Source organism: Choristoneura fumiferana, chromosome 17 (assembly GCF_025370935.1).
Source record: "Choristoneura fumiferana chromosome 17, NRCan_CFum_1, whole genome shotgun sequence".
Lineage (NCBI taxonomy): Eukaryota > Metazoa > Arthropoda > Insecta > Lepidoptera > Tortricidae > Choristoneura > Choristoneura fumiferana.
The window spans coordinates 18976453-19000746 of NC_133488.1; the positions used below are offsets into that span (position 1 = coordinate 18976453).

At 36.1% G+C, this 24294-nt stretch overlaps 2 protein-coding genes across 2 annotated transcripts in view; one reads left to right on the top strand and one right to left on the bottom strand.

Annotated features, from left to right (window-relative positions):
- Nucleotides 1-5965, bottom strand: part of HPS4 (Hermansky-Pudlak syndrome 4 protein) — a 24385-nt gene extending 18420 nt beyond the window's left edge. The window contains exons 1-4 of the mRNA XM_074100219.1: nucleotides 5797-5965; nucleotides 3782-3911; nucleotides 2325-2429; nucleotides 996-1223 (exon numbers count right to left, since the gene is read on the bottom strand). Coding sequence (XP_073956320.1) covers nucleotides 996-1223; nucleotides 2325-2429; nucleotides 3782-3911; nucleotides 5797-5804 — 471 coding nt within the window. The 5' untranslated portion in view covers nucleotides 5805-5965. The remainder of the gene's footprint in view (nucleotides 1-995; nucleotides 1224-2324; nucleotides 2430-3781; nucleotides 3912-5796) is intronic.
- Nucleotides 5966-14950: 8985 nt separating this feature from the next.
- The window catches only part of Cht6 (Chitinase 6), a 99100-nt gene continuing 89756 nt past the window's right edge, over nucleotides 14951-24294 (top strand). The window contains exon 1 of the mRNA XM_074100490.1: nucleotides 14951-15204. Within this exon, the coding sequence (XP_073956591.1) occupies nucleotides 15157-15204 (48 nt within the window). The 5' untranslated portion in view covers nucleotides 14951-15156. The remainder of the gene's footprint in view (nucleotides 15205-24294) is intronic.

The following is a 24294-nucleotide window of genomic DNA, read 5'->3' on the forward strand; positions in this document are numbered from 1 at the left end:
GCAATGAATGTCTGTGTTTTGAGACAGTTTTGTGTTTCGGAAACCTTTGTCCTCCCTTTTTTCCGAACAAAACGGGGACTATGCAACACTGTGGCATGCTCGATATTTTTATGGTACGGTTTTAAGGTGTATTAAATATGATTTTAATCTAAACTTTGTTTTCACGCCCGTAATAACAGACTTTGAAAGCCACACTTATAAACCTCACGCAACAGTGCGCCATCTAGTGAGACAAAAAACGATAGCCCTCATTAGAGAGGTTTTGTTAGAAAATCTCACGGGATTTTGGACCTCGTGCAAATCTATGGACGAACAAAACAATATGGATAGCTCGTATTATTTCTCTATTGGTTAATCTCTACAGCCCAGACAGACCAAATTATCCAACGCAAAATAAACACCCCTTTGACGCGGCTGAAGACATAGGTCTAGGTATAGGTTGTACGTACAAATTTCACTTCTACTTAGTTTCAAAATGTGCTTCCAAAATATCTAAATGATTCAACATTGTTAGGAATTATATTCACCCACAATATTATTTTCAGGAGTGCAATGTCAAGTGGTGTTAAGAACTGTTAGGTAAGGAGGGCGGATAACTATCTGAACCTAAATACTGGGTATTTTACTAGATACAACGCTCCTTTCATCCACTCCAAGTTTGACTGGTAAAGTAAAGATTCCTTAGAGAGAAAAGTTTACCTTTGTATATGTATCTCAATGTTTGACAGTAAATTGCGTTTATTTCTTTACTTCTTGTTGTTGTTCATTAAAATTCAAATTTTATTTATGCATGGCAAATCATTAAGTATCGATCGTCGTAAATCATTAAATATGGACCTCTTCAAAATATGAAAGTAAGAAAACATTCATTAGTTAGTCAACATGGACAAAAATAAAAATAAAATAAAAGTGAGCATGTCACGAAACGGTTCCAATTCAGCTAACTGCCGGTCTTGCGAACGGCGCTGATCTTTATATGTATTCCATGGACTAACCTTTGGCAGACTCAGCATGGGCACCCGTTGGAATATATGGCACCCGTACTGCAGCACAGGTAAGTACGTCTCGAACACTTGATACAGCTTCTCAGCGAGCCGGCGGGGCTCCGGCAGCTGCGCGGCGAGGGTCTGGAGGTCCCCGTGGTACACCTTGATCATGGACGTGAGGAGGCTCGCGCGGTTCTTTAAAACCCAGTCGGGGATGTTGCGGTCGCTGCCTATAGCCTGTAGAAAGAAATATTTTAGACTATAGGTAAATAAGATTGGACCCTAGTTTTATATGTCAAACATCATATAATATACTCGTAGGTACGTCATAGCTTTCTCGATCATAATAATTTATAAGACTGTTTATTATCAACTATGCTATCCAGTGATTCATATTGTATGTAAACAAACGTCATGTTTGATGTAATCCACGTAGCAATAAGATAAAGGTTATCGATATAATGAAAGTCTTATTTATTACGGCAAATCAGATAGCGCCAGAAATTAAAGAGACATCTTGGATTAAATTAATAAATATCCCTTACTGTCAGAAAGTATCTACCTATAAAGAAGACTGTCAAGTCAACTGTTTCTCAATAAATAAAAAAAAAAAAAAAATAAGTACCTATGATCTACAATTTGTTTTGTTGACGAAGCCTGTTGCGGATATTACATTGTTATAGTACATTGTGTCTTAAGGGCGGTAAACAAGGAATTACGAACGAGAGTCTATTAGAAAATTGTAAATTGTATATTTGTAAAAGAAAAACTAATATTCTTTCAAAAATTGCCGATACCGCTAACTACGCTCTCGGCAGCGCCAGCCAGGATCGTCTCCACAGGACGTAACTCTTCAATGGTTAATGGCATCGACTTTAAATTTGGTATGCAAATGTAGTTCGGGTGATAATCAGCAAGAAAACAGTACAGTCAGCAAAAAAAGCTTGTATTTAAAATGTTTTATTTTTTACCAAAAACTTTAAATATATAAAAAAGCCTAGTGGTTTGACCTCTGGAGCAGAGGATCGTGGGTTCAAACCCCGGCTCGCACCTCTGAGTTTTTCTAAACGAGCTTTACGGTGAAGGAAAACATCGTGAGGAAACATGCACAAACTTGCGAAGCAATTCAAACTTGACAGTTCCCAATCCGCACTGGGCCCGCGTGGGAACTACAGCCCAAGCTCTCTCATTCTGAGCAGTGGGACGTGTATAGGCTGGGATGATGATGATGATGATGAGGGTCCTTTAAGATTATTACCTACTGACTGACAAAGACAGACATAAAAAGTTAAGATTTTCAGACTAGTTATTGGCTGTGCTATCATGACCATGACTCACCAGGATGTACCGTCCGTACTCGCGGATGATGAACTTGCCGCTCTGCAGCGTGACGGCGACGGGCGCCGCGAACAGCGACTTCACGCAGTGCGCTGCCCCCACCACCTGACATGGAAAGCACCATTATAGCATAATTTCCACCAAACGGCTCACATCGTACCTATTTGTTTCTGATTGACATATTCCTACTTGGTCATAGTACAACAATACAGTATTAAGTAGGCAACAATACCTGTATTGGCGAGATTGATTTGGGGACAGAATAAGGGAAAACGAGCAGGCGGGTCACCTGATGGAAAGCAATCACCGCCGCTCCTGGTCTCTCCTAACATAAGTTGAGTTACGGATGCGTTGCCGGCCTTCCGAAAGAGATGTCAATAAAACAGCCTACAAAGCAGAGCCAAGGCTTCTACTCCACATAATGTATAATTTTAATAACATTGTATAACTCATTCAACAGTGTTGAAATAGATGAAACTAGTTTAAGATAATGATTTATTCATTAAGTTGTTTTGCAGCATTTTTTATGAAGTATTTTAAACTGATGATGGAAACTGGTTTTGTCTGGTGCTACTTTCTAATTGTAGCTTTGGACATTTGATTTTAGTCGTGTTTTTAGCTGAATCTCATTATTATTATAAACAAGCCTGTTGCCCGCTATTTTGTGTGCGTAGAATTCGTTTATTGCTATCCCGCGGGAACTATGCCATTTTCCGGGATAAAACTACCCTATGTCCTTCCCTGGGACTCAAACTATCTTTATACCGACTTTCATCTAAATCGGTTCAAACAAACAAACAGACTTACAAACTTTCGCATTTATAATATAAGTGGGATTCAAAAGTTTGTAAGTCTGTTTGTTACCTTTTCGCATCTAAACCGCTGAATTAATTTAACGTGGGTAACAGGCTAGTAAAATACACATTATTGAGTTTCTCGCCAGTCTTCTCAACTGAAGTTTTTCGAAATAAATTGAATTAAGACATTTACTAAAGCCTATGAAAACACAAAAAAGTGTGGACATTAATAGCAAGAGCAAGGAGGGGCGAAAAAATTGCGACTTTATTGAATCTTATAAGCTGCTTAAGTAGCATAGTAGAAATAAGCAACATGAGATATGTATGCATAGGAAAAAATCGTGTCTAGATTCCTGTCCAGCAGTGATGTAGGGGTTATATCACGCAGTACGGATTGCTGAGGACCTGGGTTCGATTCCCAGTGCTGGTCTCTTTTTCTGGTTTTTCTGTGCATCATTGTGTCAGTTTGTATTTTCGATATGGTTACACGGGATACCCGTAAAAGTAACAAATTTGGAGTTGAAATAAAAAATACAAAAAGACTCCAAAAAAAAAACCAATCACAATCTTATAATGTTTATGAAACATTTACCATTTCTATTTTAAAATATTTTAAGATATTTTGACTTTGATTAGACTTGAAACAATTTTATATCTTACTTGTCCAGCCAACGCATGGCGCTGAGTGTCAGAGACCCACCCTGGGTGGAAGTACAGCACCGCATCAATGGGGTCATCCTCTTCCTCGGTGCAGCATTGTGTGTCATACACAAACACTATCATCATTTCCCTGGCAAAATAACAATTATGATGAAAATTAACATCCAAGACTTTAAAAGCAAAAAGGATTTATGTATTGATCTGGATGGGACTTGACCTGCAATTTCTGTGGCTATATATGTATACCAGATTGTCTTACCTAGGTGCCAGGCCATGTATTAACCTCCTGAGACATGACATAAAATTTCTGTTTTAACAATTTGAACTGAACATCAATCAAGTAAAGTTCAAATTGTTTTCAGTTCAGGAGGTTAAGTAGCAGCTGCCCCTTTCACAGCATTGTCATCATCATAGTAACTTTTCATGTCTCGATTGGCCGCGCCTAATATCTGGCCACCCTAGACCCGAGCCTACTGGGCCTTAGGGCAAATCCGCCACTGCAACTATCTGAAAATCTTGATTACTGGCATACACCAATAGTGAAAATCTAGCAAATCTTTGTTTTATCTGGGGTGGTAGGACCTTGTGCAAGGTCGGCCCGGATTGCTACCACCATCTTGCTGCTAATCCTGCTGTGAAGCAGCAGTGCTTGCACTGTTGTGTTTTGGCGTGGAGAGTAAGACAGCCGGTGAAATTACTGGCACTTGAGGTATCCCATCTTAGGCCTCTAGGTTGGCAACGCATCTGCAAACCCCTGGTGTTCCAGATGTTTATGGGCGGTGGTGATCTCTTACCATCAGGAGACCCAATTGCACATTTGCCATCCAGTCGAATAAAGAAAAAACTGAAATTTTATTGAGCAAAACATTGGCATAAAAAATTTTTAACATCCACTCTCAAAGTCTTAACTCTACAATATGATTATGAAGAATATGATTGGGAAGAGAGGAAGTGGTTGACTTAGGCGCAGCTACATCCATCAGATAAGGGAGAAAGTTGGTGTCGCGTTGTATCAAGAGCTCAAGAGGATGGTTCAAAGGAGGGATGTGTGGAAGATTCTCCACCAACAAGAACTCTTAAGTTAAAGAAGAAGAAGACAATATGATTATGATGCTAGTTGATGCACACAAATATGGGTCTTAGGGCCCACCCATAAAGTACATCACATCATTGCCTGTATGTAATGTATGTAAGTCTGTGTATATACCTATGTATTCTGTACTGCTGGTTATGTGTTGGTGTGCAATAAAGAGTTATTGTATTGTAATGTAAATAATGATTAACCCCTCATATGCTAAAGACAAGGATCCATGTCAAATTTAAGGCTATCTCTTTGTAATTTTTTTAAATCAGCTGAATTTATGCTTATTAAAACAGATGAGACAAACTAGTATTCAGTACTTTTTTTACTTCCCACATACAAGGAGTTAATCATTAAAAACTGTTAATTATGGTGTAAAGTACTTAATTAATTAATTTCATTAAAAAAAAATTGTATCACAGTTCTACAAACTTTAAGCCATAGTTCCTACTTTAAAACAGTTTCATATGAATATGAAAAAAATTAATGGAAATAAAATTGTGTTGCTGTAATATTGTTATCAGTAAACATTTAATTTATTTGTTCTGTATTGATAAGGCTGGCCTTAAGGCCAATTGCACAACTGTGAAGAGTATTGTTCTTTCATTATTATGTATAAATAATAGCAAATACTTCATCTAAACTAATTTTAAAAAAAGGGAAATTTTACAACAATTGTATTTAGTTTTTAACCATCTTTTTGGTGTTAACATTCTTTTTACACTTTTTTATGTTTTTATTATGTGTAATTTATATAACTACAATAATATTTACATCTTTAAGTAATGTAAATTTAACTACCGCATCCGCTGAGTTCACGCAAAGCATACATATTAGATACAGTCAATTAACCGCAGAATTGAATCGTGATCAAGAGGCTATACACACCATAATCCTATTAGATTTTACTATCTAATAGAATCAATCTACTTACTTGGCCATGCTGATGTCGTTCTTATTCCTTCACGAAACAATACCGAATTTCACATTTGAATAAATATAATACAGTTACGATTTAATTAAAGTACGTGAATTAAACGTGGATGAATTTCTTTCAAAGAATTTCTTATTTCAATTTTAACAATCGACCGCTGGACCGCTGTGCAACAGAATACTGACGTCTATGATTGATTTGAGAATTTGACATTTTCTGTCAAAAAATGACAAGTTGTAAGTCCGAATTGTGATTAGAGTTTTTAAACATATATCAATTTTATAAAGATAGAAATAAATTAAAACGCAGAAATAATACTAAATTTTAAAAATATATTAAAAACAATATTAGAGTTTAATTTACCACTAATATTTTTTACAGGATTTTTCTCTTCGTGCAAATCGGACTCGTGACTTGAATCTATTTGAGCTGATATTTAAAACGCGCAATAATTTTTGCGCGTTTAGCGCCATCTAGTGGTGAGTAGTTATAATTTAGCTTTAGCAATGTTATCTTTCTTAAAAAATCTAAATTTTTAAATTTGTTTTGATACAGAGGTTTTCTTAACCCCTGACGCAAATAATAATAATGAAATTCACTTATTCAAGTAACATTACGACTCATTTTGTTAAACAATTTATCTTAGCCTATGTTAGTAGAAAATTACAATAAATAAAATAAAAGAGCAAACAGACTAACTTTTATATCGGTGCGTGTGTCTGTAACATCGTAGCTCCTAGGCGAATGAACCGACTTTGATGGTTTTTTTAGGTATTAAATAATAACAAGGTTTGCTTATCGATGAAAATACACTCGTTCTGTGGTAAATAAATACAGTTTTTTTACATTGTGCAAGTTTTAGACTATATAATTTTGTGTCATGTCTGGCGTTCGATAAGGACGAACCTTTTTTTAATCAGTAGGAGAAGCTATTTGCGGAAGTTATGTAAGCAGCACCACGGCATCCGCTGAAAATCAGCATTATGCAGCATTAGTATTTAGTAAGTATTTATTTATTTGTCAAAAAACATAAAATACATAAGGCCTTATTCTAATAAGTCTTACAATATTATGCACCCTGGTAGGGTCTATACCTAGGGTCTATATGTGGCTATCCACATTTATAATCTGGGGGCACGGTAGTGCCCCCGCCAAGTCGAGCGCGAAGCAAACACTGCCGTACCATCCTTTACTGGAACCATTTCGCCGCATTTTCAGGCCCCTATTTGAGAACCTCTGGATAAGACCAGAACGCAGAAATTTTCGTCATCCAGTAAGCTATAACCACATACTTAAAATCCAAAATTTCAAGTCTGTAGGTCATTTGGTTCCGAAGTTAAGCGAAAGCAAAGTTTCGCATTTATGACACTCACTCACTCACTCATGATCATCAAAATAGAACTAGTACTTCCCATAAACTCAGAGAGCTGAAATTTGGTACAGAGTTAGGGTTTAATGGCCACATAAAGGGAAAACTATAAAAACTAGGATAATCGAAGATCTGGAGTACATGGTGGGTGACCCTGATTAGAAAACACAAGAGTTCAACCAAACTATTAGAGATCGACATACCGCCTTTACAAAAAATATTCAACTTGGTGGGCCGCTTCATTTGATAATAAGTAATAAGCCCACGTTTCTACAAAAAGAAGTGAAATTCCACAAAAAACATTCTGTAAAAAACTAGCCAAGTCTCGATGGAGCTGCTTGTTTATCTTGTGCCAAGTCCAAGTTTCCTTACTGCGATTTCTTTATTATTATAGTTAATGTTGTGTGACTTGGCCGTTGACTTGTACCCACTAACGTATAAAGAATGTTTATGTTGTCCGCGTATTGAGTCTCAACATTTACTGGATAAGACTTGACATTCTTACGTTATCTACTGCCAACTGTAAACTTCGGACTCCAGCACTGCGATGTGGTAGGCAAGACCACCATACCTACTAGAAAAGAGAATCATCAAATCATTCTATTTTCCCATCAACATGAGACCAATATTCAAGCGACGACCACATCTCTGTCAAGAGTGTAGCAACTTAGGAGAATAGATTAGGTACTATATATTAAAGAGTCACTTTCTCTAGTGACGGTTTTTTTCTTTCAGTAGATAATTAAACTATGTTAAAAAAAGTTATATTTCTTTTTCGCGATTGATTGTATCAGATAGTGCGAGACTTCCGTTTCCGGCGGCGATGCTTTGACTCACCGACGAACATGCGGACAGAATAATTAATTTCTGCTCACCTGTCTCTAGGTACGTGTCTAGTACAGTGGTTGCCAAAGTTGTTCGGAAGGCTACTTAACATTGCCAACTCTAAATATGTGGAAGCTGGACAAGACTTAGCTGTCAAAAATCCGGTTTCTTAGGTAGGTTCGTTCGGATTCCTAGACGCTTTTAACAGTCTTGAACCACTCGCGTTGTCAAAAGTCGCTGCGGAGAAAAATGCATATAGAACGCAAAATATACCTACAATACACGCAAAATGTAACCGATAGCAAACATTTTTTTTTTATTCGACTGGATGGAAAACGAGCAAGACATCACCACCGCCCATAGACAACTGCAACACCAGGGGGATTGCAGATGCGTTGCCAACCTAGAGGCGTAAGATGGGATACCTCAAGTGCCAGTAATTTCACCGGGTGTCTTACTCTCCACGCCGAAATGCAATAGTGCAAACACTGTTACTTCACGGCAGGATTAGCAAGCAAGATGGTGGTAGCAATCCGGGCGGACCTTGCAGAAGGTCCTACCACCATGCGAAAAGCTAAGATCATTCCCAAAATGCGTTCCGCGTGTTATACGTATTAATTCAAAAATGTCTAAGTAGGTGCTGTTGGTGTTTTTTAACGGCAACATGTTTTATGCGCTATTCATTGTAAAAAAAGCTGAGCTTAGTATAGAATGCTGCTCTAGCGCAATGTCATTGACTTTCTGGGAATTTCGCATTTGCGACTTCCACACCCACGTCACGGACTGACTGCATCAACTTGGGATGCGCATACGCCGCCATTAAATCAGATAACTCCAATGCTGTTTAGACATTCTACAATGATAATGATAACATACAGAAAGACACACAGAAGACATACAGAAGATCTGTTCCCTTTTGAGGCCTTAACTACTGAACCCATTGCCATGAAATAACGTAGAGAATAAATACTTAATCCCGAAAAAATTTGCTGTTCTGTCTTCCGGTGGGATGACTAAAAGTTTGTTTTGTACTCTATAAAAATCAATTAAAATCTTACTTATAATTTTGCTACGGTAGACATTAACACAGATGTGTTACTTTTATCCCGAAAAAGGGTATCAATCTACAGTTCCCAAAGGAAAGGTTGTCAAATATATTAACGAATAAAAAAACTAATGTAACGTGAGAGAAACTACAAGCAACAGCTAGTGAAACATAATTCTTTGTCAGTCAATTGGCCCTCGCACTTCATTCCGACCGGATGTTCTTCTTTTACGTGAAAATACTGAGCTAATATGTATATATATAAACTCTTTATTGTACAAAAGAAAATTAACAAAATACAACTGACACACTTTAAGATACTTGTACAAAGGCGGACTTATCCCTATAAGGGATCTCTACCAGTCAACCTTTGAGTAACCTTTGAGTAAGGGTATAATTACCCTTCCATTATTTATTTCATTAAACTATACGACAATAAACACAATAGTATTTAGGGGCGACCACGAACCGGAAGACGAAGCGTTGGCAGACCTCCTACTAGGTGAACTGAAGACATCGTGAGAATTGCGGGCAACCGGTGGATGCAAGTGGCGGGTTGTAGAACATTAGAGCGTTCTAAGGGGGCGGCCTTTGTTCAGGAGTGGACGTTCGGCTGAAGATGATAACTACAATAGTCGAACTGTAAAAACGTAAGGAAGGGAGGGAGGGAAGGTATGATGAAGGATCTCAACATGACATCAGTAGCACAAATGTTTCCTGCTACGTGATTGAGTTTCCTCTACTGTATTTCACTTACAAACATTACGAACCTAACGCCCACCAATGAGTCAGCACAGTGCGCGCGCGCCGGTCGCGTACCGCCCGGATGAAAGTCTATTCAATACATAATAGCTATCAAATATATACGCAGAGAAACTCGCGCCTGCCTGATTGATATGTTATGATCGGCTGCAGAAAAAGTACTTCACTGTCTGCAATGTAGGTACAGTCATCTGCAATAATATCTAAGCATTGGAGCGTCCAAAAATATCGGACACTTCCTACCGGCAATATAGATACAGCGTGTATTTTTGATACAACCACAAACTTTAAGGGTAGTTATTACAAGCCAATATACATACTTGTCTTTGACATGTTTTATTAAAAAATACAACTTATTTTTTCCATATAAAATAAATTAGCACGCAATGGATCACTAAGTGACCACACTTTGCTTTTATTCGAAACGTCACGCTTGCTCAGATGACAGCTGCCACTGGACTGCCACTGCCACCGAAGGCTTCTCGCCCGTATTAAATTATTGTACGCATTACATTGCTGCTTAAATTTTCTTTTTAAATAAAAGGTATATTTAAATTAATAATTTATTTTAAAATTAATTACGATTTCATAGTTAACTCTAAACTTAAAATTTATTGCAATATAGCTTGACAGCATCAAAACCAATATCTGGCTAATACTAAAACGCTAAAGTGTGTCTGTCTGTTTGATACCTTTCCACGCTTTAACCGCTGAACCGATTTGAATGAATTTCTGTATGAAGATAGTTTGAGACCCTGAGAAGGACGTAGGATTTTCAATATCACTTAGAAAGCAGAAAATTAAGTAATTTCTTACAAGTCGGTTTAAGTTTGTAAGGAACCTTCGGTGATCGGGAGTAATCGCCGACAATCGTTAGAAATTGCCTAACTTTTTGCACTATTGTATCGTAAAATAACTATGTCTAAGTTATACGGTATTATACCATATCATGAGGTCTATTGGTCTTTTAATATAAGCATACTAATGTAGTTTTATAAGTTTTTTGTTACTAACAACCTATCTCATTTCATAACGTAATGCGTGCTTCAAATTATTGATAAGTACATAAATAGCTAATTAGCTGCTACATTCCGATACATTAATTGACACTTACATCATTCCATAATGATGATTTTTGTCATTTAAATTATTTGAGTAGGTAAGTAATGATACATTTTGGAATGCGGTAACAATATTTTGTGAGTTTGCAGTACCTATATTCATCATCATCATCATCTCAGCCTATACACGTCCCACTGCAGGGCACAGGCCTCCCCTCACAATGAGAGGGCTTGGGCAGTAGTTCCCACGCGGGCCCAGTGCGGATTGGGAACTTCACACACACCATTGAATTGCTTCGCAGGTTTGTGCAGGTTTCCTCACGATGTTTTCCTTCACCGTAAAGCTCGTGGTAAATTTCAAATAGTACCTATATTAATAGATTAGATTAGATTAGATTTATTTATTACCTAATGAAAAAATACAAAAATACTCGTAATAACCTTGCATTACATTTCAATTTTATACTAAGCACCATAGATTTTTAAGGTTTTAAGGTGGAAATTACCAAAAATTATATTGTGTATTTCGTTAGCGTTACTTAAAAAAAAAAACATTTTACGATACATGGATAGAAGATGGACCATTGAAGCCACACCATGGAAAGGACCGAAGGGAAAAAGAAATGTAGGTAGACCAATAACACGGTGGGCTGATGATATCATACATGTGACAGGAAAGGACTGGATTAAGTCAGGCAATGATAGAGAGGCATGGAGGAAGTTGGAGGAGGCCTTTACCCAAACAGGGGTCCATATTTCAATAGACTAAGACTAACATTAAATTTAAGATAGTTTATAGCAATCTTTCTTTTTTAAGGTACAATTTTTTCTAACAACTTTTATAAATAGAAAAACAAAATTAAGAAATATGGAATAAATGGCTTTATTATTATTATTATTATTATTACTTAAAAAAACCCGCGCCACATTTCATTTCAAACTATACAAAGTTGGTAAAGTCATTCTCAAAGTATGGCGAGACAAAGAAAAATAGGGATTATTTTTTATTTAATTAGGATAAACCATAGGCATGACATAAATATGGTCTACAAAAACTAAGGTGTGCCTCAAGCTACCTACCCGACTACATACTCGCAGTTTTTGCCAGTCACGTGTAGATCTAGAGCATGTTGAAGGCTGTGACGTATGCCCTTCTCTCAGTTGCTAGGCTCCGAGTAACAAGGTTTGGCTTTTAGATATTTGTACCATCTACTTATACTTCGTTTAGAAAAATAAGTTATCGTTATAAAAATATTTTTTATACAATCTTTTTTTGTGACTGTACATTTTGCTAACTGTACTTGCATTGTCATCTAAACTAGATTTGCGTACCAAATTTGTGTAATACATTTTTTCTATTTAATTTTTTTCGTTTTCAAATTGCAAGTCTATGCCATTAAAGATTGAAGAGTTCCGTCTCGCGGGGACGATCCTGTACCACTACTATGAGTTTAGTGACCGTACTCGATAGCGACGGCGTAAATTATTTATAGAGGCGCTGTACAATTCTCCATACAAATAATTTACGCCGTCGCTATCGAGTACGGTCACTGTAAGCTCAAATTCAAATTCAAATCATTTATTCAATAAATAGGCCGCAATGGGCACTTTTACACGTCATTTTTTAAACTACCAGCGCTTTTGGAAAGACCATCATTGACAAGAAGAATAAGCCGCAAGAAATTTGGCAGAAAGTTTTTTTTTTTTTCAAAAAACTCATGGTAGTGGTACAGATCGGACTACCAGAGTTATACTACCAGATTAATGTATTGTTAACGTATTACTTACATTGTCAAAGAAAGCCAAATTTTCTATAGTTTAAAAAATAAATCAACAGAAAAGAAATATAGAATCTGCTCACAAAATTTCACGAGAATCGCTTGCGAACTTCGACAGACAGCCGGACATACGAAATAGCATTTTTGTTTTTTTTATCCAAGCTGAAATAGAGATACCTAATAAATAGAAAATTTCAGCAAATATAGGTAGTTAGGTCAGTGTGACTCAACACCCGTGTAAAGATATTCTATTTTTTTATACTTTGAACATCGACCACCGCATTTTTTACATTTACCAACCACAATCAAAACATCCTGAAAAACATTTACAGGGAAGTTCACTCAAAGTAACCAAACCACTTGCGAAAATATTCCGTATTAGTTAATATAAAAAAAACTTGTATATTTCGGCTGGCAGTTACATACAACTTTGTCTACGTCATAATGTTTCAACAATTAAATTATCATTGTGATAGCAATTATAAAACAATATGCCAATTAAGGTAGGTATGCAAGTTGTTGACATTTTTGAAAAACCTAGGATGATTCATCCCGTCGCCATGCCGGAATGGCATGAAATGGGTATTACCCAATGGCCTACTTTACTCTAAGGCACGTATTGGTATAGCAATTTTTGGGGTAGTCTATTTTTCTTACAATATAGTAAATCGAAAACTATTTTGGAATGAATGTTTGTTTGTTTGTTATACTCTTTATTTAATTTTTTTGGTCGGAAAATATACAAAAAGGTTACAAAGTTAAATTACAAAGGCGGACTTATTTACCCCTGAATGTTTTCGTTTTCTTTAGTTATTTTATTTCGTACTAGCTTTTGCCCGCGGCTACGCTCGCGTGAAATTTGGTTATCGCGCGCTGTTCCCTCGGGAACTGTTTTTTCGGAATAAAAAGTAGCCTATGTCTCTCTTGAGCCCATAAACTATCGCTATGCTAAAAATCACGTCGATCCGTCGCTCCGTTTCGACGTGAAAGACGGACAAACATCCAAACATACAAACACACACACTTTCGCATTTATAATATTAGTATGGACAATGTAATGAATTAATTACATAAAAATTAACAATGACCTTCATTTGACTTTGAAAACTATGACGTTGACTGTCCAAGTTGTACTTATTATTACGCGTGGATGTAAAATGATAAATATCTACTATACGATAAAATTAATGCTATTGATTTCGCACTCTTAGAATAAATTTTGGCATAACACATGGGATACATTTTGCGGTCTGCGTTCCGGTCTATATCCGTAGGTGTATTCCACTAAGAGCGATTTCTGACTTCACTACCTACTTCAGGGCCAATTCCGTAAAAAAATACGCAGGTCGTAGAACTGCTACCGCGCAATGGAGTCTGATGTTTTTTCCACAAACGCATCCAGAATGACAATGCCCCTTTAAGTCCAAAAACGACAAAAAGCATTAGCACAGAAGACATTGGTTTAAGTATTATTTCCCTCCAGCCTCGAGACAAGCCTTGCATCGCTGAGGAATGTCACCAGCCTTGTGTCGAGACAATATTGTACAGGTTTGTCTTTAGGACCCCGTCTGAGTTGACACGTTGTGTGCCTACATTCTACAGCTGTTACTAGTTGCTTTGGTCATGATAATAAATTAACTTGATTCGGTTAGCGTTTACCTCCAAATAGACCAGTGCGTTTTAGGAACCTAATAATGACACAAAAAGGCACAAAAACCCCAATATTATTTATTATTTTCAATTCTAAAGCCGAAAAGCAAAAATAAGGCACAAATGGCAATAAATTAACAATCGTTTATATTTATAATATCACTTGGAATTTAACGTTTGCCATACAAAAAATATTTGCCTATACCCTTTAGAAATTTCCTTTATAAAGCCCTGTGGTCCGGTTAGCTCATATAAGTTTATTTTTCTACCGCTCTGGTCTATTGAAGATGAATCCTGTTTGCATACTGACGGAAAGACAATAAAATGGTCGATAAAGATAATGAACAATAGTTGTTGTTAATTAATGAGCATCTCTACTAACATATCACAGCCTAGGATCAGCAATAAATCCCAGAAAACAAAAGCAAACTGCGGCTTCAGAACCAGGTCGTCCGTCCATTGTCGTTGCGTCAGCCGGGAAGACGCTCCCAAAAATTGCAGCAAAAATAATTTCGCGGAAATCGAAGCTGACGAGGATTACATCGCCTGCTTACGTAAAACTTTATGCTTAATTACAAGTCGCATACAACGTAAGGTCGTAGAAAGTGAATCGGCTCGTGTGAACCGTCAAAAAAACCCGCCATCTTGCCAGTCTGTGGCGCGCTGTCCGCGCGAGTCGACGCTCCCGCCAAAACTTTAAATTCCGAATCGAACGCGACTTGACTTTTTAATTTATTTTTTTATATGCGTGATACTCGGTCAGTGCTTTAAGTGTTAAATTTAGTTGTGCTAGTGAATAATGTGATTGAACACTTGTGCTGGAATTAAATTAATTAGAAACTTGTAAGGATTTGTGAACATTTTCACGACATGGGACTTTTCGACAGGAGTAATATTATCGGCATAATTTTTAAGATGGTGAGTCAAAAATAATATTTTATTATTAACGATATATTATACGGACACCAAGATGTACTTGAAAAAGTAATCAATACTAACGACCTTTAGGTATTTGTTCCTTTTACTTCACCGTATTGGCGCCGAGTATTTACCTACCGTGAAACAGGTAAAGAAACAAAACTGCATCGTGTACGCATCGCACTTGACACATTCCAAGAGAAGGCTGAATATAGTAACTCCATAAACCAGTGTAATTGTTTAAAAAAAAAGTTTGCCGCTGTGAGTTCCGGGATGTTTAATTTCGTACTTTGGGTTGTATTTATAATTAAGTATTTAAAAAAAAAACTTGATTCAATTCGTGACATAATGTCCCTAAACATATAAATAATTAATCGATACGTAACTAAATTTCCCGCTTTTACCGAAAGCCGTTAAATAACAAACTGGTTGCGGCGTCGTCAACGATTTTCACCGAATTCGATTTGCAAAGATTTCTCCGCTTCTTTATTCATAAAATATTGTTTTCGCATATTTTTATGGTTTTACTTTAAATGCGTAATATGCGTAGCGACGGATCTTGGGCGGGTGTTAATAATGACTAGGCATAGGATATGGGGTCAAGTATTTAGACATAGGTTAAAACGCGCTTTGCGGTTCACATTTTAAAACAGATTTTCCACCAGTTACTGACTGTACCTCGTATCTATATCTCAAGTGATCACGGTAAAAGGTAGAAGGAAAATTGCATGTTATCTGCCCACAACTCCGCGTAGAAATTATGGTTGATCATAGTTATTCTATGAGCATTCAGGTACCTATAATTATTTTCCAGTTTTTCCCGAGACAGATTTTTATGTAAGCGTGAAACTTGTAGTGCGTAGAAATCCACTGTAAAAGAAAGAATTACATATTGTTTCCCTCTCATTAAAACCTTCAAACGTGAATTCCAATCCGAAAATATCAGATATATCTTTTTTTTTGTAATTACTTAATTGATAATGTTTGTGGGTGTATGAGCGTGTGTATGTCACTTTTCGACACTGAAACAGCTGAACGAATTTGGATGAAATTTATTTGGTACCTATGTCAGATAGACCTCGATCGAGATCTCGAGAAAATTACATAGACCAAGTTTTCTCACGTCTTAAATCGAGTTTAGCCCGACATGTCTTCAATATATTTAATATGAGTGAGTCTCACGGTACTTTCATGTTCAAGATCAAGTTTTTATCCCGATATTCCCACGGGATCAGAATAAATTCCTAAACTCTCTGAAGTTTAACTCTCTGAACTGATAAAATGGAGCAATTTGATTAAGAGCAGAGTTGAAGCAAGCCACGTGGTTGATCACCAACTCGTTGGACAGAAACCATCAAATCTGTTGCCAGGACCCCTTTTTAGGGTTCCGTAGCCAAAATGGCAAAAACGGAACCCTTATAGTTTCGCCATGTCTGTCTGTCTGTCTATCCGTCCGTCCGCGGCTTTGCTTAAGGAATATCAATGCTAGAAAGCTGTAATTTTCACCGATATATATGAAAACAATGCCGTCAAAACGGTACAATAAAAAACTGAAAAAAAAAATATTTGGGTACCTCCCATAGACGTAAAGTGGGGCTGATTTTTTTTTCTCATCCAACCCTATAGTGTGGGGTATCGTTGGATAGGTCTTTTAAAACCATTAAAATCGAGCGTCCCCCCCTCTAAAATCTAAACCGGTAGGTGGAAAATTTTGAAAAAATCAGGATGGTAGTAAGAATATCAAACTTTCAAGGAAAACTATAACTGTTAAGCTTTCTTGAGAATTATTAGTAGTTTTAATAGCAGCCTAAGGTATAAAATATACATAAACTTGGAAGAATCTGTATAAAATACGAAATCCTTAGAAAAATATTACTTCATTTTTTCATTATGGCTATGGAACCCTATTTTGGGCGTGTCCGACACGCTCATGGCCGGTTTTTTTTAAATTAAAGTAGGGCTTTATTTGTATGTGGTCAAGTCTAAGTCTAGAGACATGAAATTCAACACGGGTATTCTTTAAAAAACTTAAATGACGATATAATTTTTGGAAATTACTTTAAAAATTCAGTAAAATCCAGGACTCCACGGCTAAATATGATGGTTAAGCGACCGCGGGTAAAAACGAGTAAAATACTAAGTAGTATTATTGTTTCTATGGTTTACTAAGACAAAGTCGTACTTTGGTTCCAGTTTACGGCGATTTTATTATATTTACTTTGAACTGAACTTTCCTACTTTCGGCTTCGATATAAGTAATTAAACAAATATGTTCATAAATTAAATAATAATTAGAAGTACCCATCAAGGAGCTGCAAGCGCTTGTACAATAACTTACAAGACTGGTTTTAATTAAATATTAATTAAAAAGCCGAAATACTTGAAACTTAATTAATTACTAGATTAGTATCTAGTACCAGTACTACGAGTAGGTATTAGTAAAGTAAACGTGAATTGTTATTTATACATTATGGCAAGTTTCAATAACAAACAATACAGGTTAGTTTAATAGCTACTTAAATGAGACGATAATTAATTAAGTTAATTAGGTACTAACAATTTTTCAAAACCAAAAAGGTTTTCGGTCAAAAAGGTTTCGGGGACGGGTTTCGGACGGGATTCAAACCTACACCCCTTGTGGATTTATGCGCCCGAGGTGTCCAACCAACTGACCACCGGGGACTCCCACCAACGAAACATAAAAAATCTTAGAATTCGTTGAGCAAGTGCATGGCAAAAAAAAAGTATGAAAACCTTTAAAAAAAGTCGAAGATCCTATGGAGATAGATGACCGATAATATCATAGTAACTCCCAGTTCATGTACTTGTAGAATTTACTGATTTACGGGGAGTCGTCCATAGCAAGCAATAGAGAAACTGGCACTAAAATTGGTATTTAAATCATTCGTCATTAATCATTAGTAAATTTTTTCACTCTCACCTATTTTTTAAACGAATGTCAATTTTGACAGGAAGTAAAATAGCCCAATAAAGTCAATCTAAATCCGGATGTAGTAAAAATATGTATGTAGTAGGTAAGTAGTAACAATGCTGATGTTATGACATACAGTAGATATGCAGATGGCAGAGGGCCTACTCCGAAGTTCTAAAATTGAAGTTCGTATCGTACCGTCCCTCTCGCTCTCGTATTAAATAGTATAAGTGTCAGAGGGACCGCACGACACGAACTTCAAGTTTCAAGTTTCGTAGTAGCCCTGCTGATGTTAAGCGCACGATACACGATATTAGGTTGTTCGGGTATCAAAGCTTAACGCTAAAAGTTTTAAAATCCTTTATAAAATACTAGGGTTTTGTCAAAGTGACAGTTACGGACAAATGAATATGGAGATTAGTTGGTTACGCAAGCAGAGTCGCGCGGTAAACATAGCTAGTAAGAGGTGCGACGTCCTTGGCTGCACCCGCCGTGCATTCCACGCAGAATGCTTTTTATTTTGATTTTTTTAAGTTAATGGTATTAAATAAAATAACATATCGACGGTTGAAAGGAGAAATTGAGTAAGCGACATTTTTGCGAAAGTTTTGTGACAGCTCAAATGTCAGAAAAATTGACTGATTCCGAATATGATAGAACATGTATACATATAACTCACTATCTTTTTAATAATATGTATAATGTCCTTTAAATTGCAGTTCAAAGTAGGTACATACAAAATTTGATGATACAGTTGTATCTCTCAAGCTAAGTTGTGTCGCTAAGTATAGCTATTTTCAAAATGCGTTGGTACTCTTTCAACAAAACGCTGAAACGCACCTGTAATTCTACTTATGTTGTGTGTCCATCGGCTGCGAATGGATTGCTTTTCATCAGGTGACCCGCCTACTCGTTATCTTATCAAAATACTAAAATATATTATACCAGCTTTTGCCCGCGACTTCGCTCGAGCAGAATTCGTATATAGTTTAAATGAGGTGTGGGAAACGTGGGTCTGAGAAAGAGAGAAAGGAAACACGTGTGTTCGGTTCGAGCGTCCGTGTAATACTGTTTCACGTGGCTTACTCTTGCTTATTACTTACAACTAAGTATGTATCTGTATCTATACTGTCACACCTCATTTCGGGGGTGGCTGAGAAGAAAAATGTTATAACAATAATATTTTTCGTCATACACTATAGTTTTTCTTATGAAACAATACATAATATTTTTTTTGACATTTTTTTTAAATTGCTATGTATGAAACGCTTAGTTCTATTCTTATGAACTACTTCATGTTTATTATTTCTTAACACTAAAACATTCCTTTTCCTAACTTTTCCTATGCTATGCTGATCCAGCCTATGTTGATCCAGGCTATATATTCAAATTCAAATCACTTATTCCGTAAACAGGTCGCAATGGGCACTTTTACACGTCATTTTTTAAACTACCAGCGCTTTCGGAAAGACCATCATTGCCAAGAAGAATGCGCTGCAAGAAATTTGGCAAAAAGTCATTTTTTCAAAATAAAACTTTTACTGCAATAAACAATTTGTACGCCGTAAGGTAAAACATGTAGGACTTCTTATCTTTTTTATGTGTACCAACTGTATTTAACTATTACTCATGTTTAAGCAAATAAAACATTTTTATCTTTTATCTTTATCTTTTAAAATAATTACAAATAAAATACTTCAAAACTACAGTATACAATTAAAGAAAAAAATACAAAATAATAATAATAATAAAGGGATGTATGGGGTCCCATATACTTATAAAACTAAACACTAACTATATCTACGTTCAGTGGAACCGTCACAAAATTAAAAAAATAAATAATAATAATCTATTTCTGAAATATACATTTCAGGTCAAGTAACCATTAAGCTTTTGGATTCCGAAGGCAAGCTCACGTCTGCCGCCCCCAAAGTTAGACTACCTGTATGCCAAAGTTCATGCAAATCCATTCAGTAGTTTTTACGAAAAAGAGTAACAAACATCCATCCATACAAACTTTCGCGTTTATAATATCAGTAAGATTATAAACATTAACCAGGCTATCACAAAGACTTAGACGATCGTTGAACGTGTGCTTAACACATGTCAGATCCTAGAAAACTGTCATTTTAGACGTGTCTCAGACGTGTTTTAAGTTTTTTGTGCTAAGATTATAGTTCGCAAAATACAAATATCATAACAAAATTTCTCGCGAATTCCATAAACGACTAATTCCCAATTCAAGGTCATTAATCATAACAGATATAACAATTGTTTGTTCTAATCTCGTTAGTCGCTTTACACGCTATTGTAAGTCAAGAACAAAGGCATATTCCACGCAAAAGCTATGGGATTAAGCCTTTTTACTGGTTAAAGTGAAAAAGTGATAGTTAAGTCATACTTTTATGTTCTAGCCACGTGCTAAGCCATCCAAGTAAGACCCGTGGTTGCCAATAACAACTATGCCTTTAGAGCTCTAGCTAAACTGGTTATGTGTTTCCATACAAAAGAGTTCAACGCGTCTCTTCATCAAGTTCTATTCAATGTTACATGCAATGACGTTTAATGAACAATCTCATATAATTTAATTCAATGATTTGAATGTAAAGTTTGAACTCAAAGTGTTTATGAATTAGCTGTAAGCCCTTTTAAGATTAATCTTGTCTGTGTATGATAATAAACATATTATAACATGTTGTAATTATACAATACACATAAAATTTAATTAAGATTAATGATATTTCTTACTATAAAAATTAAGTTGGTTTTAACATGCCAAAAAAAAGTGTAAGTTATAAATAAGATGGTGTAGTATTGTTGCGTGTTCATTAACATCGGATATAAAATGATGTTTTACAAGATTATGCCCATTCTTTATTTTAACTTAAAATGGTTTATATCTGTAGATTTTTGAAATGAAATGAAATATTTTATTTGTTAATAGTGGGTTTCAATCAAGGTTTTAGAGTTATACAGTCACACAGCACACAGTACAGTTAGTTAGTTAGTACAGTTTTGCACAAAATATACATGTGTCGCACAGATGTTGCTATTTTTTACGTATGCATTTGATGGCTAGTCAGCAATATTAGTTGGTTAATTAGTCTAAGAAGTAAATAAATAATGATTGACTTGAGCGTGACTTTGCGCAGGTCCATTTTTAACCCCCGACGCTAAAAGAGAGGTGTTATAAGTTTGACCGCTATGTGTGTCTGTGTGTCTGTCTGTGGCACCATAGCTCTTAAACGGGTGGACCGATTTCAATGCGTTTTTTTATTTGAAAGTAGGTTTTCCAGTGATGGTTCTTAGACATGTTTTATCAAAATCGGTTCAGCCGTTTCATAATGAACTACGATATTTATTTGACGACCGGATGGCCAAGTGGTTAGAGAACTTGACTACGAAGCATGCGAGGTCCAGGGTTCGATTCCCGGCCAGGGCAGATATTTGTATGAATAATACGAATGTTTGTTCTCGTGTCTTAGGTGTTTCTTTAATATGTATTTAAGTATGTATTTGTCTACATATTTAAGTATGTTTATCCGTTGCCTGGTGCCCATAGCTCAAGCTTTGCTTAGTTTGGGACTAGGTCAATTGGTATCAATTATCCCGTGATATTTATTTATTATACCTACTTAAAAATAGCAAGTAATTCATTAGTAAGGAAATAACATCAATAGTAATCTGTTTATTTTGCTTTTATGTAGTTTTAAAAAACACATTTCTTCAATTTTTTTTTTGATCCGGAGTTGAGATTTTTTGTTACATTTTTTTTCTGTTTATATCACGAAAAAGAATTTACTTTCTCTTTCTTTTTTTATTTCCTTCTTTCTCTCTTTCCTAAAATAAAATATTCAATAAAGTCGTTCTTCATTTTGGTTTCTTAAAATATTGCCAGACAAGCAACTCTCGGATCCCACTTAAAGTTTACACGTTATTATGCCATCGAGACAAAAACTGGCGCACGCGCAACAGCGTTTCATAACGCCAATGCACCGATATTTGCCTTACACAATAATTACATTTACACCAAGCATTATGACGAACGACCGATTTTGTTTGAATTTGGAAAAATAAGAATAGTTATTATTTAATTCTAGCTTTTAACCATTATGTACCATCACCCAAATAAGTGGTCTATCAATTTTTAAACAAGTCCCTATGAAATGAATAAATATGTCGCTAAAGTCGAACTTTCAAGTTGACAGAGTCTGTAAGCCTTCTGTCAATTTTATATAAACTAGGTATCAAACATGAAGTGACAGGTACAAGGTAGTAAAGTGTAAACGTGTAAACAAAGCTTTTCATAATCAGAAACGAAAATCGTCGAGAATGTTTAGATACGCAATGTCAGCTAAAATACACACAGCTTCACTTTATTATAAAATAGCAGGAATGTAGTCGAAACTTAAAATGATTAAGTAACTGGGGCTCAACATGGTAATTATAATTTAATGATTCATGAAATAGTTCTGCCGGAGGATCTCCGGAATTAATCCGGTTCCATAATGTCAAGGTCGTCACGATGTCTCTTGCCTTCAATGGCCTTTAAACTCAATTTACTCGTAAACAAGAAAAACCATAAACTACGACGAAACTCGAAACTCGAAGTTCGTGTCGTGCGGTCCCTCTCGCTCTCGTATTAAATAGTGTAAGTGTCAGAGGGACCGCACGACACGAACTTCGAGTTTCGAGTTTCGTAATAGCCCCGGTGGATATGTATACGTACGTTCGGGAAGTGGCCTTTTGCAGAAATTATCATATCAATCAAGATGCCTGTGGCGGCAAACTAAAGTGGAAGTTAATGGGCTTTGAGAATATATAGCCACATGGGCTACAGTCAGGATTTAATTTAAGCCCTTAAATAATTACGTAATGTTATTTCTGTAAAATAAAAGCTTTCTTAAAAACATGGCATACTTTAATTTCATGTATTATGTAACGATGGCATGTTTATTGGTTAATGCTAGATATAAGTTTGTTTGATCTAAGTCACAAATCTAAGTTAAATTGTGCGTTTGTGCCCAAAAACATTAAAACATTAAAAACACGAAGAGGAGTACTTACCGTACTAAGTATAAAAGATAGCTGTCAATGCTTCGTTTTCTGGTTGGTAGTCACCACTCGAGGATCATTAGAACACACACACACACACAAACATCACGGTATTCCCAAATGGGGTAGGCAGAGCACACAAAACGTTACCGCTTCGGAGCCACTTTTTACAATTTTAGGTTTTAAGTTTGAAAAAAACGGAACATAGTAATAGGTTGCTACTGTCGCCTACGGTATACCTTAACCTATATCCTCAGTCACCTCTTACGACATCCACGGAAGAAATGGAAAGGTGTATCCTTAGAACCACCTTAAATATTGTATAAAGTGGCCATGAAAATTGGTAGAGCAGTTTTTTAGTCTACTATGCAAAGACACTTCAAAGACATTCATACATTTATTTATTAATGAATCAATAAAAAATTTGAACATTACCATCGCACTGTAAATTTCAAAATATACCCGGTCTAGTAAATTGAGCGTTTCTAATGAATTGAAGTTTCTATTGCGTATGAATTCGCCGCTAGAGGCGCTAGTGTAGCGTGAGGTCTCTGAAATGTCATATCTCATAGTTATTGGGTGAACTACGCGGGTTTATATAATTAGAATAATTTTGAGAATATTTTGGATTACCTGAAATTAATTATGGCAATTATGCGATAAGGGGCAATGAATGTCTGTGTTTTGAGACAGTTTTGTGTTTCGAAAACTTTTTCCTAATTTTTTTTCCGAACAACACGGGACTACGCAAGACTGTGGTTGCTCTACCTATATTTTTATGGTACGGTTTTAAGATGTATTAAATATTATTTTAATCTAAATTTTGTTTTCACGCCCGTAATAACAGACTTTGAAAGCCACACCTAGATCCTTACGCAACAGTGGTGCCATCTAGTAAGACAAAAAAACGATTGCCCTCACTGGTTCATGAAAAACACATTCCCCGCAACACATCCTTGCACATCTCTGGTGGAAACGGGCCTAAAAGAGCGAAAAAAATACATAGTGATAAGAGGGTAACAAGTGACTAGTAATTTATTCTTAGTTAAGGCGTGGCCTCGGGGCGCGGCAATGTCAACGAGTAGGACACCGAGGAATGTTGT